Below are 14,999 nucleotides of genomic sequence, written 5' to 3'. Positions count from 1 at the left end.
CAGACACTTTGATGAAAAACAAAAAGGTTTTTTACGGGGGAGAATATTTGTGACGCCACCTGCGGTGTGCGGTAATAAGGAATACCGCCGCTGCTGTATGGGAGTGCCGGGGCTGATGGTGTTGGGGCAGCCTGGTGGTGATTCCCTCCGCAGGTAGGGGCCCCGGGACTCAGGGTAGGGAATAGGTAGGAACAGCCTATATTGATATAGGGCCGGCAGGGCGCTGGGGAGCCAGGGTACTCACTCAGGTGTGATGACGCATTCAGTGGACACAGACTCTGAGGTAAACAAAGTCTCTTGGTACTGCTGCACTCGGTGACTGCACGTGCGGTGGTCCCTTTCAGTGATTCTGTGGTGGACTGGAGCCTTCCTCCATACACTGTATACTGTGTGTGTCCCTGGCCCCGTTGGCTTGAAACCTTCGGGTCCCGTCCCTCTTTTTAATTGGGACCTGCTCTTAGCAGCTGGCACGTGGGATTTTCTGTGACTGCTCTGTGTGGGAAGTCCTATCCCTCCGCTGTGCTGACGCCGCTTATCTCTGAGCCGTCAAGTACAGGCCACTGTCTGCGACCCAGCCAGGCTCTCCTCAGGGAGCTCTTAATCACCAGGTCCTCTCTCTTTTTCAGTTACTACCAACTGTCTAACTGACTCCTCCCACCAGCCTGTCTGACTCATAGGTGGGCGGTTCCTTTCCCAGCTGGAACCACGCCCCTGGTGTGCCTGACAAGTGTAGTGTTTGGGTGACTAGGATTTGTGCTGTTAGTACAGAATCACTGTTGCGGACCCCGGAACCAAGGAGGGTGGGCCCTGCACCAAGGATAGAGAATAGTGCAGTTCCCTGTGACACCCTGGACCAGTCCAGGGGCGTCACATTCCCCCTTGGTTAAACGTAGCTCGTCCCCGAGCTACAGTGCACCCAGAGTGTTTGTTTATTTTTATCTGCAAAAAGTGAACATTTTAATAAGAAAAACATATCTATCCATCCCACGCAGGGGAGGCACTTGAACCCAACGTTTCGCTTTCCCAATCCTTCATCCCACCCCCAAAGTTCCAAAAGGAGGCAAGCCACCGCTCCTGTTGGTGGCCAGACCTGGGCCATATGTCTCCCAGGTCTCTCCTCCACCTGTGTCTTCTCCTGTAGGTGGGGATGCAGTCCGTGGCTATGAATGGGAAATAACCATTTACAATAGCACCAGTTCATGCTGGCTACCACCAGTCCTGTAGCCAAAGGTCCATTTTCAATAAAACTTATCATTGGTCGTCAATCAGGTCATGAATCCAGGTAATTAAAATAAATCAACATTCTTCTTATCAACACTCTATATCAACATGTCTTACATGACTATCTTTAGCATGGAAAATAGTAGAATTAAAAGCATGGAAAATACTAAACATTTTTAAATTTACTCTATATTTAGACTATTTACATTAGGGTAGAGTAGCCGGGTTCCGCTACCATTCCTCATCTCTGAACCTATGTGGGGGCTGACCAAAGTTCACACGGGTGGACCTTCTCAGCTCCTGGCTTCCCTCTAACCCTTGTACTGTGGTGTTTGCTACTACCTGTTCCCCACTACTGGTGCTAGGTGTTGTAGGTGGTAATCTACGTGTTCGTGGTGCTGGTATGGGTACTTCTCTAGGTGCAATGATTTCAGGCCTCCTTGGTTCTGGTTCTTCCGCGGGTTGCGGGAATGTGAGTACAGGCACAATCACTGCTCCATTGTACATAGGCCAATCTTCCGGGAAGTCACCTAGGATGGTGTGGATCACTCTCTTCTTTTTCTCAGTCACTTGAGGTTGGGGCTGTTCTTCCTTCTGGATGTTCAGGGGTTCAGGGCACTTTTTCAAGTGGTCACGGGAAATTACAGCTGTGGTTCTTCCTTGGTCCTTGCTGACAAGACAGGTCTTCTGGTTGTTGAAATTGGAAGGCTGGACCACATATGGCTCTCTTTCCCACTGGTCGTCCAGTTTATGCATCTTTCTTTTTCTTTTTAAGACCACTTCTCCTGGTGAAAATGGAGGGGCTTGGGCTTGCTTGTTAAAGCTTCTTTCTTGCTTTTCCCTACTTTGGTCCAGATTCTCCTCGACATACTCTTGAATTTGCCTGTATTGAGCTCTACGCTTGGTATCCCAATCTGCATTTGGGGAATAAACTTCAGGCATCTCAACTTCCATCTCCAGATCCACTGGCAGTCTCCCAGGTCTAGCCCTCATGAGATAAGCGGGTGTGCATTTAGTGGAACTCACAGGAATACTATTGTACATGTCCACAAGATCTGGCAATTTCTCAGGCCACTCGTTCCGCTCCTCAAGGGGTAGAGTTTTTAGCAGGTTGATGACTACATAGTTCATCTTCTCACACATCCCATTTGTTTGTGCGTGGTAGGGGGCAGTGCGTATCTTCTTACACCCATACAATTTACAAAATTCCTGGAAGATTTCTGCTTCAAAAGCGGGACCTTGATCTGTTAGGACGTGATCTGGGTAACCGTGGGGTCTGCAGAAATGTGCCTGGAAAGCCTTCGCCGCAGTGCTGGCAGTTAGATCTTTGACAGGTACCACCACCAGGAATCTTGAATAGTGATCTACTATGGTGAGTGCATAGGTGTACCCATTCCTGCTTGGTGTGAGCTTGACGTGGTCTAAGGCAACGAGTTCTAGAGGCTGGGTAGTTACTATTGGTTGCAATGGCGCTCGCTGACTGGTGCTATCTTTTCTCCTTAATGTACATGGACCACAGTTCCTGCACCAAGCTTCTATGGTATCTCTCATCCCAGTCCAATAAAAGCGACTTCTCAGCAACATTTCCAACTTCTTCCAACCAAAGTGCCCAGCTCTATCATGATAGGCCTCCAACACCACTGGTGCATATGCTGTGGGTATTACTATCTGGCATATTCTCTCATGCGTTTTTGGATTAATGAGACTTCTGCACAACTTGCCTCCATGGAAACACAGACGACTTCTTTCTTTCCACAATTTCTTAGCTTCTTCTGGAGCATCTGGTTCAAGGTGTGAATCAGCCTCGGATATCAATGCCTTTATCAATCTGATTGCAGGGTCATTATCTTGGGCTTCTTGCCAACCATGGTGGGGCAATGGGTTGAAGGTCGCCTCTTGCTGATCACTATAATATCGGGGTTTCACTCTATCAGTAGGGCGATGGAAAGCAGGTATCTCAATCTCCTCCAGGTCATCTTCATGCCTCCCATCATCACACAACTGGGGCATCCTGGACAACGCATCAGCGTTGGCGTTCTTGCGACCAGCCCTGTACTTTATAGTGAAATCGTAATTTGCCAGTCGTGCTACCCACCGCTGCTCCAAAGCTCCAAGCTTCGCCGTGTCCAGGTGTGTCAACGGGTTATTGTCTGTATATACGGTGAATTTTGCAGAAGCCAGGTAATGCTTAAACTTCTCTGTCACTGCCCAAACAAGTGCTAAGAACTCCAGCTTGAAAGAACTATAGTTCTCAGGATTTCTTTCTGTTGGACGGAGTTTCCTGCCGGCGTATGCAATCACCTTTTCCTTGCCATCCTGTACCTGGGATAGAACAGCTCCCAGTCCCACGTTGCTGGCATCAGTGTACAGCACAAATGGGAGGTTATAGTCAGGATATGCCAGAATCTCATCTCCTGTCAAAGCTGACTTCATCCACTTGAAGGACTTCTCCTGCTCCTCACCCCATGTGAATGGAGAGCCAGAAGTCTTGCCGTGCTTTCTTTGTCCGACTAGGAGATCTTGTAAGGGGGATGCCATCTTGGTATAGCCTTTCACGAACCTCCGGTAGTACCCCATCAATCCCAGGAATTGGCGCACCTCTTTGATGTTCTGAGGCCTGGGCCAGTTCTGGATAGCTGTGATTTTCTCAGGGTCCGGAGCCACACCTTCGGCACTTACCACATGCCCCAGGTATTGGACTTTGGGCTTCAGCAGGTGACATTTGGAGGGTTTTAGTTTCATCCCGTACCTGGAAAGGGCTTCAAATACTTCTGCCAGATGTCCCAGATGCTCCTCATAGGTCTTGGAATATACAATTACGTCGTCCAGGTACAGCAGGACAGTCTCGAAGTTGCAATGGCCCAAACAGCTCTCCATGAGTCGTTGAAACGTACCAGGTGCATTGCACAGCCCGAATGGCATGCTGTTAAATTCACATAATCCCATCGGGGTGGCAAAGGCGGTCTTCTCGCGATCCTCCTCAGCAACGGACACTTGCCAATAACCACTAGTGAGGTCAAGGGTAGAGAAGTAATTTGCAGATCTTAATGCAGTCAAGGACTCTTCAATTCTGGGCAGTGGATAGGCATCCTTATGTGTGATGTTGTTAATTCGCCTATAGTCCACGCACATCCTCATAGTGCCATCTTTCTTCTTCACTAGGACTAGCGGGGCTGCCCAGGGGCTGCAACTATCACGGATGACCCCAGCCTCCTTCATACTTCTCAGCATGTCTTTGGCACACTGGTAGTGAGCAGGTGGTATGGGCCTATACCTTTCCTTTATAGGTGGATGAATGCCTGTGGGTATATGATGCTGAACCCCTTTCACCCTCCCAAAGTCTAATGGGTGTTTACTAAACACTTGCTCATACTCCTGAACCACCCTGTAGACCCCTTGTTTTTGATGTAGTGGAGTGGAGTCAGTACCTACATGTAACTCTTGACACCACTGTTCTTGCTGAATCTGGGAACTGTCTGTGGCTGACTGATCTGGTGTGGCTGAGGACTTTACTGTCTGGATGAAATTCTCACTCACAGTGTACAATTTGGCTATGGTAGCATACCTGGGCAGTCTAACCTCTTCCTCCCCGCAATTCAACACTCGCACGGGCACTCTCCCCTTACGGACATCGACTACCCCTCTGGCTGTCAGTACTGTAGACCAGTGCTCTGAAGGCAGGGCCTCTACCACTGCCTGGTAATTCTGTCCACGGGAGCCTACAGCTGCCCTGCACCATATCATCATCTCACTCCGTGGGGGCACTACCACAGGAGCTGCATCCATTACCCGTACACCGCCAATTTCCCCACCAGACAAATTTACCTGTTGCCTCTGCTGGAGGTCTCGAATCTCTCTTTGCAGGACCCTCTGGCGTCCCGTTCCTGCAGTTTCAGAGAGCTGTTGGAGAAGAAACAATACTTCCCCCATACAATTCTCAATAACATTAGTCCCCAAAATCATCTTAGGGTTCCGGTCACTAGGGTCATTCTGCACTACTATGAGTCCTTGGCGTGCTAACTCCACCCTGCCCACCTTGATGGTTACCTCCTTGAACCCGAGTTGTGTTACTGGTAAACCATTTACAGCATAAATGGTGAGGTCATTGTCCGGTGGGGCGAGTTCCTCAGTTGACCAGAATTTGCTATACAGTACTTGGGGTATAGTTGTTACCTGGGAGCCGGTATCAAGAAGTGCTGAAGTCGGAATCCCATCCAAGGTGATGGAAACGATGGTCCTTCCTCCAACATACCGCTCCCGCCAGTCTGCTGGGCCTTGTTGATTTAGTCCTGGGGAGTGGCCCTTGGCCCCAGGGGTGGCCCGTTTAAAGGACAATAACGGGCGTAGTGACCAGTCTTGTTGCACCTATAACAAACAAGGTTTTCATACCGGTCACGGTTCCTTCCTCTGTATGTCGAGGTCCTCCCTCTCATCCAAGGGACGTCATCTGGGCAGTTAGCAAGCTGGATCTTCTCCGCCGGCTTGGTCTTGGGCTTGAGCTGCATTGCCTCTAGGATCCTTGCAACATCACTGCTCAGCTGCTGCACCTGTAAAGACAAATCACTGGTATCGCCTGCAGGCGCTGCTGGGGTCTTTGGCTCTGGCAGTGCTCTAACAGGAGGTGGCACATGTAGAGGAGAAGTGCCGGCTTGCCAGGACGTAGCAGGAGAATCAGTTGGCTCTGGGGTTTGCAAAGCCTTGATGGCTCGGTCTTTTAAAACAGCAAAGTCCATTGCAGGATATTCCAGAGTCCACAGCTGTAGCTGCTTGCGGTCCTCCACTGACCCCAGGCCTTGCAGAAACTGTTCAACAAGCACCTTGTTTCCTTCAGCTTCACTGATGGGAATGGTTAGTTTGAGAGTCCGTAGCGCTGATTGCAGCCTCAGAGCATAGTCTCTAATGCTTTCTTGTGGCCGCTGCTTGCAGTTGTAAAACTTTATCCGGAGTTCTGCCTCAGTGCGGTTTTCAAAGGAAAGTCGCAGACGTTCAAAAATGGCAGATACTGAGGCCCGGTCCTGATCTGTCCAGGTCTCCGCCTCCAGCTCTGCGGCGCCTGATAACTGGCCGAGTAGTACAGACGCTTGCTGCCGGTCATTCATCCCAAACATATCCAGGAGTGTGCGGATTTTTCTTTTTGAATCCTTGCAGAGTGTCAGGGGAACCATCATATTGTGGTAGCCAGGTAGCGCCTGGCACATACGGTAAAGTCATTGGCATTATCTGCGCGGTCGCTCGTGCGTCCATGTCACCTTGATCTTGAGGGGGAACTGCCGCTGCGCTCGCTTCACCCGGCGCCAACATCTTTCTATGCCCCCTTGGTTTTCAGCAGCAAGATGGCGGCAACTGAATTTTTTTTTTTTTTTTATTCACTTTGGGCTCAACAGTTTTGGAGAAGGCGCACGTCACCCAGGTTAGTGGGTCCAGTCCAATCCTGTTCGTGACGCCAAAAATCAATGTGTGACGCCCTAGCAGCAGTCGGACTGCTCGGCAGACACTTTGATGAAAAACAAAAAGGTTTTTTACGGGGGAGAATATTTGTGACGCCACCTGCGGTGTGCGGTAATAAGGAATACCGCCGCTGCTGTATGGGAGTGCCGGGGCTGATGGTGTTGGGGCAGCCTGGTGGTGATTCCCTCCGCAGGTAGGGGCCCCGGGACTCAGGGTAGGGAATAGGTAGGAACAGCCTATATTGATATAGGGCCGGCAGGGCGCTGGGGAGCCAGGGTACTCACTCAGGTGTGATGACGCATTCAGTGGACACAGACTCTGAGGTAAACAAAGTCTCTTGGTACTGCTGCACTCGGTGACTGCACGTGCGGTGGTCCCTTTCAGTGATTCTGTGGTGGACTGGAGCCTTCCTCCATACACTGTATACTGTGTGTGTCCCTGGCCCCGTTGGCTTGAAACCTTCGGGTCCCGTCCCTCTTTTTAATTGGGACCTGCTCTTAGCAGCTGGCACGTGGGATTTTCTGTGACTGCTCTGTGTGGGAAGTCCTATCCCTCCGCTGTGCTGACGCCGCTTATCTCTGAGCCGTCAAGTACAGGCCACTGTCTGCGACCCAGCCAGGCTCTCCTCAGGGAGCTCTTAATCACCAGGTCCTCTCTCTTTTTCAGTTACTACCAACTGTCTAACTGACTCCTCCCACCAGCCTGTCTGAGTCATAGGTGGGCGGTTCCTTTCCCAGCTGGAACCACGCCCCTGGTGTGCCTGACAAGTGTAGTGTTTGGGTGACTAGGATTTGTGCTGTTAGTACAGAATCACTGTTGCGGACCCCGGAACCAAGGAGGGTGGGCCCTGCACCAAGGATAGAGAATAGTGCAGTTCCCTGTGACACCCTGGACTAGTCCAGGGGCGTCACACATGCGCATGCTGATTTGCCCCAGCCAGAGCCTATGTCCAGTGTTTCACCTGGTGAGCATGCTCAGCCTGATAACTTTATCTCCTCATCTTTTGCCCAGCGGCATGCCATTCTGCTGGTACAAATGCCAAAGCCAGTGAGAGTCCGTGTGGTTCATGGGTCCTTTTTAAGGTAATTCACCACCGAACGGTGGCCATTACCCTTGCCATGTCATATGGGCATAGGGAGACCATTTCTTTTCTGGTTCTCCCTAAGGGTGCAGATGATATTTTGATGGCCATGCCTTGGCTGAAGCGGCATTTCCCACATATCGAGTTGTCATCGGGGAAGATTGTGTGGTGGAGAATGTTTTGTAGCTCACACTGCATATCTCCATCTCCTATCCATCGCACAGTAGTACCTGTGGCGACTACGAACCATCCAAGTGGGGGGGGGGCGCAAGAGGAGGGGGATACTGTTGCAAATTGGCACCGCCATAGCCACAAGCAGCCTGTTGCAGTTCCTATAGCCAGTGTTTCGCCTGTTGAGCATGCTCAGCCTGATAGTGCCATTTCTGAGGCTAATTCCTCAGTTCAGGCTACTGGGCATACTCCCACACTAAAGGCTGCTTTACACCAGACAATCTATCGTGCGATAGATCGTCGGGGTCACGTTTTTTGTGACGCACATCCAGCATCGCTGGCGATGCCGGCCTGTGTGACACCTCCTAGCGACGCAGTATCGCTCACAAATCGTGAGTCGTGTACTGCTCGCTAGGTTCCATAATATCGTTTAATTTAGTAGTTCATCATTTCCGGGGTAGCACACGCCGCTCCGTGTGACACCCCGGGAATGATGAACAGCAGCTCACCTGCGTCACGCGGCCGCAGCCGGCTATGTGAAGGAAGGAGGTGGGCGGGATATTTACGTCCCGCTCATCTCCGCCCCTCCGCTTCCATTGGCCGGCGGCCGTGTGACGTCGCTGTGACGCCGAACGTCCCTCCCACTCCAGGAAGTGGACGTTCGCCGCCCACAGCGAGGTCGCACGAGAGGTAAGTATGTGTGACGGGGGTTACTGACTTTGTGCGACACAGGCAGCGATTTGCCCGTGACGCAAAAAGGACGGGGTCGGGTACGATCGATTGTGAAATTGCACAATCGGTCGTACCTTGTAAGGCTAGCGCCACACATCCGTGCCTCCGGTACGTGTTTGGCATTTTTTACACGTACCGGCGGCACGGAGACACGTACAGAAATGCTACCCTATGGTAGCAGGCACACACACGTAAAACCACACGGAACGTGTGTCCGTGTGCGTTTGTACGTGTGTGCGTTTTTCAAAGCGCTGACATGTCCGTTTTTCACCGGCAGCACGGGTGTCACACGGCCCGCACCCGTACCACACGGGTGTAGTGTGGATGCGGTCCCGTGTGACACGCGCCGGAGAAAACACACATGTCAGTGAAAAAAAAACAAAACATTAACTCACCTTCTCCAGCCCTCCTGTCTCTGCCGCTGCTGCCTCTTGCTGCCGACCGCCGCTCATTATTCTCATTGAATATTCACTTCACTGCCTGGCGGCAGCAGCAGCGGGGAGACGGGAGGGCTGGAGACCGAGGATCTGCACCACGGACAGCAGCGCGGACTGCAGGAAGAACCAGGTGAGTATGTTAATTACCGGTTCTACGTGTGCTATCGCAGATAGCACACGTAGAACACACGTGTCCCGCACGTACCAGAGACACGTACTTACCTGCACGCAAAACGCAGGGAAAATACGTGTCTCTCGGCACGTGCGTGAATTTCACGTGAGTGTGGCAGAAGCCTAAAGAAGCCTTTAGTGTGAAAAGCCTCTTTGCTCAGGTACTTGGACTCCGTTCTGTGTCCAAGTCCTGTGTTGTGCCTACTGAGCATGCTCAGGCACTTAGTGCATTGGAGGCTAAGTCCCATAAGGACTTCACTGGGTATGTCTGAGAGGTGGCAGGCCCTGATAGGCTGGATAGCATGAGGTGTCCTGATGATGTGGAGACTCCGGACTGGCTCGCAGAGGCCCGTCCCTGTGACTTGGCACTCCACCAATGGTGATCAGACGATGACTGGTAGGGTGTTTGGGGCAGTGCTGTCATTGTGCTATCAGTGATGTGGCAGGTCTGAGTAGACCGCTGGTGACGTCACTGATGATGTGGCAATCCGCTATTGGCCCCTAGAGGTGCCATTGTGGCTCACCCTGGCTTTGGGGCGGACCAGTCTTCAGATGCACATTTTCAGGCCTATAGTTCTGGAAGCGGTAGGCAGGGTTAGGCATCCAATGCCTGTCATGCCAAGATTTGTGGTTCAGCAAGATAGGGGTCAGGTGCCGCACTTCCCCTCCTATTGCTCAAGTCCTGTTGTAGCAGCTCAGTGGAGTTAACTGGGCTGCGGCTGCTGTGCCGACTGTCCTGGTGTGCCCCCTACTCACACGGACAGTGTATTTCAGGAACCCTGTGGTGCCAACAGGGGAGTTCCTGGTGTGGGTTTGTGGACCCTGTGGCATTAACAGGATACACAATAGTCCTGGTCCAAGTGACGTTTAACTTGGATCAGGTTCATATTATTTCAGAGCCACCAAGTTCTTTATTATCCGCCTGACCTACGGGTTGCCAGCAGCTCCTTTACCATCTTGGAGCACAGTGGATCTCGACTGGCGATTGGGATATTCACCAACTTTATCCTAATCCGCCAGTTCCCCCGTAACTTGGTGTGTGTGTGTTTATGCCAATTTTAACCAGCTTTGCCAAAATGGGCAGATCTTGGCCAAAACAAGGGAGTCACCGCTTCTCTAATTCACAACAAACTGTAGTGTTCCCTATGCCAGAAATCTCACTCCAGTCCCTGACATCCTTTTTCAGTGTACATCGCCGGTCTTGATGAATTGGAGCCCTAATGTTTATCTGCACAGACTGCAAGACCCTGCTACCTGCTTTGGTTACAAAGACAAAGGATAGGCTATCAATGTTGCAGTTCCGGACAACCCCGTTAAAAATCCGGCATCTGTGTCTAACTTATTTTCGTCTTCGAAAAAAAATCTCTTTGAAATTATCTATATTGTGGATCAATGTTACAAGGAGATTTTTGCAGGTTTTGCCAGCTGTAATGGCGGTGTCAGGATCTTTGGAAATTATAGATTCTGGTACTCTGCATGTTAATTTCTCTGATGTCTGTGAGCAGCTCAGGGAGACACAGGCGTCGAACCACAGGCTTGGGCAGTCTAGCAAGAGTTATTCTCTGCTGGTCTGCTTGTTAATGTTTCTGATTACATGCTGTAGAGGAGAAAGTATCGTTCGCTCCCCTTCTGTATATGCTGGCTGGACTATTTCATTATTGCCACCTAAGGTTTACCTATACTTATCTGGTGAGGTGTTGTGATCCAGACTTACCGGTGGCTGTTGTGCATTATTACTGTGAGCTATTGTGGATCTAACTCTTTTAATCTTTTTGTTGCTGCATTTCTGCTCTTGCTTTTCTTTTTAGTCTCTCACTTTATTTCTGTGAATTTGCAATGTATCCTGTCTGTCTTAATCTGTGTTTCCATCACATTCCTGTCCCTTCCTTTCCCGGGGGATAACAGATTAGATTTGGTCAGGAGAATAGTAAGGCACAGAACTCTGGCATCTCCACCTTCAGGGGTAATCCATAGGTTAGGAATAGCTTAGGGTCCCCTAGCGTGAGGGACAGTATAGCAGCCCCTTGTCCCTCATTATCCTGCAGTCACATTGTGACAATCAATCAGATTATTTACTATAGCTCATTCCAGAAAACTGGTTCTAAGAATGGGAGATCCGAATTAATGAAGATGTAACTCTTAGATGTCGAAATTAGACAACAGATTCAGAATACATGTTTTCCTAATTTAATTTCTGATGTTATGATTGAAAAAAAAATAAATGTACTTTCAAGATAATATCATTAAGAAATAATAACATTGTGTTTATTTTTAGCAGATGACTGTATTGCGAGTTCAGATGGAAATCTAATATCTTTCGAATTTAAAACAGATAATGAAGGTATCACACATGATACATATGAAGAGCATGCTGTTGTCCCAGATATACCTCCAGTCCTTCCTCGGAAAGCTCTATCATCTGATCTTTTCAAACAAGTCCAAATTTCCGATTTATCACAGAATTATAAGCAAAATCAAAGTTACAGAAGGGATGTGGAACATGAAACGGCTCCTACAAGGGAGAAACCATTTTCATGTTCAAAATGTGGGAAATGTTTTACCAGGAAATTACATCTTAATATCCATCAAAAAACTCACACAGGGAAGAAGCCATTTTCATGCCCAGAATGTGGAAAATGTTTTACTCAGAAATCAAATCTTGTTATGCATAAGAAAATTCACACAGGGGCGAAGCCATTTTCATGTTCAGAATGTGGGAAATGTTTTACTAGGAAATCAAGTCTTGTTGACCATGGAAAACTTCACACAGGGGAGAAGCTATTTTCATGTTCAGAATGTGGGAAATGTTTTAATTGGAAATCAGAACTTGTTGTGCATCAAAGATCTCACACCGGGGATAAGCCATTTTCATGTTCAGCGTGTGGGAAATGTTTTAATTGGAAATCAGAACTTGTTGTGCATCAAAGATGTCACACAGGGAAGAAGCCATTTTCATGCCCAGAATGTGGAAAATGTTTTACTCAGAAAATAACCCTTGCTTACCATCAAAAATATCACACAGGGGAGAAGCCATTTTCATGTTCAGAATGTGGGAAATGTTTTATTCGGAAATCAAAACTTATTGAGCATCAAAGAATTCACACAGGGGAGAAGCCATTTTCATGTTCAGAATGTGGGAAATGTTTTATTCAGAAATCAAATCTTGTTATGCATAAGAAAATTCACACAGGGGCGAAGCCATTTTCATGTTCAGAATGTTGTAAATGTTTTACTAGGAAATCAAGTCTTGTTGACCATGGAAAACGTCACACAGGGGGGAAGCCATTTTCATGTTCAGAGTGTGGGAAATGTTTTAATTGGAAATCAGAACTTGTTGTGCATCAAAGATGTCACACAGGGGAGAAGCCATTTTCATGTTCGGAGTGTAGGAAATGTTTTGTTCGGAAATCAGAACTTGTTGTGCATCAAAGATCTCACACAGGGGAGAAACCATTTTCATGCCCAGAATGTGGTAAATGTTTTACTAGGAAATCAGGTCTTGTTCACCATCAAAAAAATCACACAAAATAAACCATTTTTATGTTCTGAATAAGGAAAATTTAATTCTCAGAAATCGGATCTCGTTAAACATCTGAAGAAGCCGCACAGGGAAGGAACCTTTTTCATGTTGTGAATAATTGAAATGTTTAACTGGTAAATCAAGTGTTGCCGACATCAGAAAACCAACAGAGCAGAGCAGCCATTTTTGCTTTCAGAATTTGCCAAATGTTTTTATCATTAATCAGGTCCTGTTGTCAGATGAGTCACACGGGAGAAGCCATCATGATGTACCATAATTCAAAGGGTTTTTTCCTAAATTCAGCTACAGTTCCTTAAGTAAGAATTTGTGAGGGAAAGAACCATTTTCTTTCTTTTTAGAAATTATTGTATTTTTTGTACCATAAGACATACCTTGGTTTTCAAAAAGGAATATAGGGAAAAAATTAACGTAAAAAATGTGGTCATGAAGCACTGTTATGGGTAGGATCTGCTGCTGACACTGTTACGAGGATAAAATCCCACAATTCTGTACTAATGTCCCCCATACTGGGCCCCTTCCAGGTATATGCGTCTCCCATATTCGTATATATGTCTTTCATCCTGTATATATGTTGCCCATCTTTATCCCATCTCGGTATATATGATCCCCATTTTGGTACATATGGCTTTTGTCCTAGTATATGCCCCCATTCTTGTATATATGGCCCTCATCTCGGGCCCATTCTTGTATATATTTCCCCATCATGCTGCACAAATAAGAAAATAAATGACTATACTCACCATCCCTCCGCTCTCCCTGTGCACGGTGTTCTCTTCTGATGCTTGCAAGTGACTTTAGCATGTAAGCAGGGCAGCGCATGACATTACTACCATGCGCCCCCAGTTACACGCAGACGTAAGCTGCCAGAATATTCACTGCTCCCCACAGCCGGGTTTATGGGCTTGGGGAGCAGTGAATATTCATTCTCTAATAGATACATGTGATTGCCCAGCCACAGCAGTAAGCCGGCGGCTGGGTGATCATATGTACCCGATATTAAGGAGAATGAATATTCACTGCTCCCCACGCAAATAATACAGCCCACCTCTTGGTTGGCGCTGGCTTCATTGCCTAGCGGTGGACGGGATTATGGCATGGGGCGCAGTGAATATTCATTTTCTTTTTTAGCTGGCACACTGTTAGCCCTTTTGAGAGCCTTTAGGAATGTTTTTGAATAGTTTTGATACTGGATTATATTTAGATAATTCACTAATCTCAGGTTGCCCACTGCTTTATTTAGTAAAAAGCGCAGCCCCAGATTGGGGATGGGAACTCTGAAGTATATCACATTGTATATAATTGCATTTCAAAACTTGTTGTTTTGTCAATAAATGCTTGTAAAATATAAATTCTTCATGCCTAGCTTTCTCTATTGTCTAGATGTAATGATTTTGCCCTGAACCTCTGGAGTTGAGGCAGAGCTGTAGACATTTCGCAAAAAATAGTGAGGGGGGAATTGAATCACACTGCAGCCTAGATATGATGAAGTTGTTAAGACGCTCTTGTCTCAAATCATCAAAGCTTTTATGGCCTAATTGTCACAAACATTCTGAAAAGTCTCATAAATTTGGAAAGTTGTGTCAACATTGGGCAGCTTTTGGCATTTTCACTCCAAAATTTGCAGAACTTAGGTGGGACGGGGGCGTGACACCACAGCTCCTTTAATTCATGACGAGCTGTGGTGTTCCCTATGCCAGAAATCTCACTCCAGTCCCTAAAGGAAGTAATATTTCTAGCATGGCACAAGAAGGCACATGCCACTTGTCAAATGCTCCAGTTTCATGGAGAGGCATGCACCACTTCATGAATCAGGAGTGGCTCCCGCATAAATTAGGCCATTTACATTATAAAAATGATCCCTTTACAAAGGATAATTGTTGTAATAAAAAACTAAAGGATTTTATATGTCTGATATCCAAGTGGTTATCTTTTTTGTGGGGGATATCCAGAAATAGAGATGAGTGGACCCGTTGAAGTTCGGGTTCGTTTTTTCAGTCGGACTAAGTTCAGTGATAAAGTTCAGTTTGGGACCCGGACTTGTCCTGAACCCCGTCTGATTGGGCAGTTCAAGTCTCCGCCCACATGCAACTAGCACTAGCCGAGCACTGAGTGTACCCGAGCACACCGATGCTAGATCGAGTGGTTAGGATACATAAAGCACCCGAACTCTAACACTGATTGTATTTGGTACAAACAC

The 14,999-nt window shown here is 47.9% G+C and overlaps 1 protein-coding gene across 1 annotated transcript in view; it reads left to right on the top strand.

Moving 5' to 3' along the window:
* Window positions 1–13,662, top strand: part of LOC142258770 (uncharacterized) — a 108,460-nt gene extending 94,798 nt beyond the window's left edge. The window contains 1 exon segment of the mRNA XM_075331371.1: window positions 11,537–13,662. Within this exon segment, the coding sequence (XP_075187486.1) occupies window positions 11,537–12,792 (1,256 nt within the window). The 3' untranslated portion in view covers window positions 12,793–13,662.
* Window positions 13,663–14,999: the final 1,337 nt, after the last annotated feature.

This window comes from Anomaloglossus baeobatrachus (assembly GCF_048569485.1).
Source record: "Anomaloglossus baeobatrachus isolate aAnoBae1 chromosome 5 unlocalized genomic scaffold, aAnoBae1.hap1 SUPER_5_unloc_1, whole genome shotgun sequence".
NCBI classification, from domain to species: domain Eukaryota; kingdom Metazoa; phylum Chordata; class Amphibia; order Anura; family Aromobatidae; genus Anomaloglossus; species Anomaloglossus baeobatrachus.
Note: the sequence above shows the minus strand (reverse complement) of the source record. Positions and strands in the feature narration are given on the sequence as shown.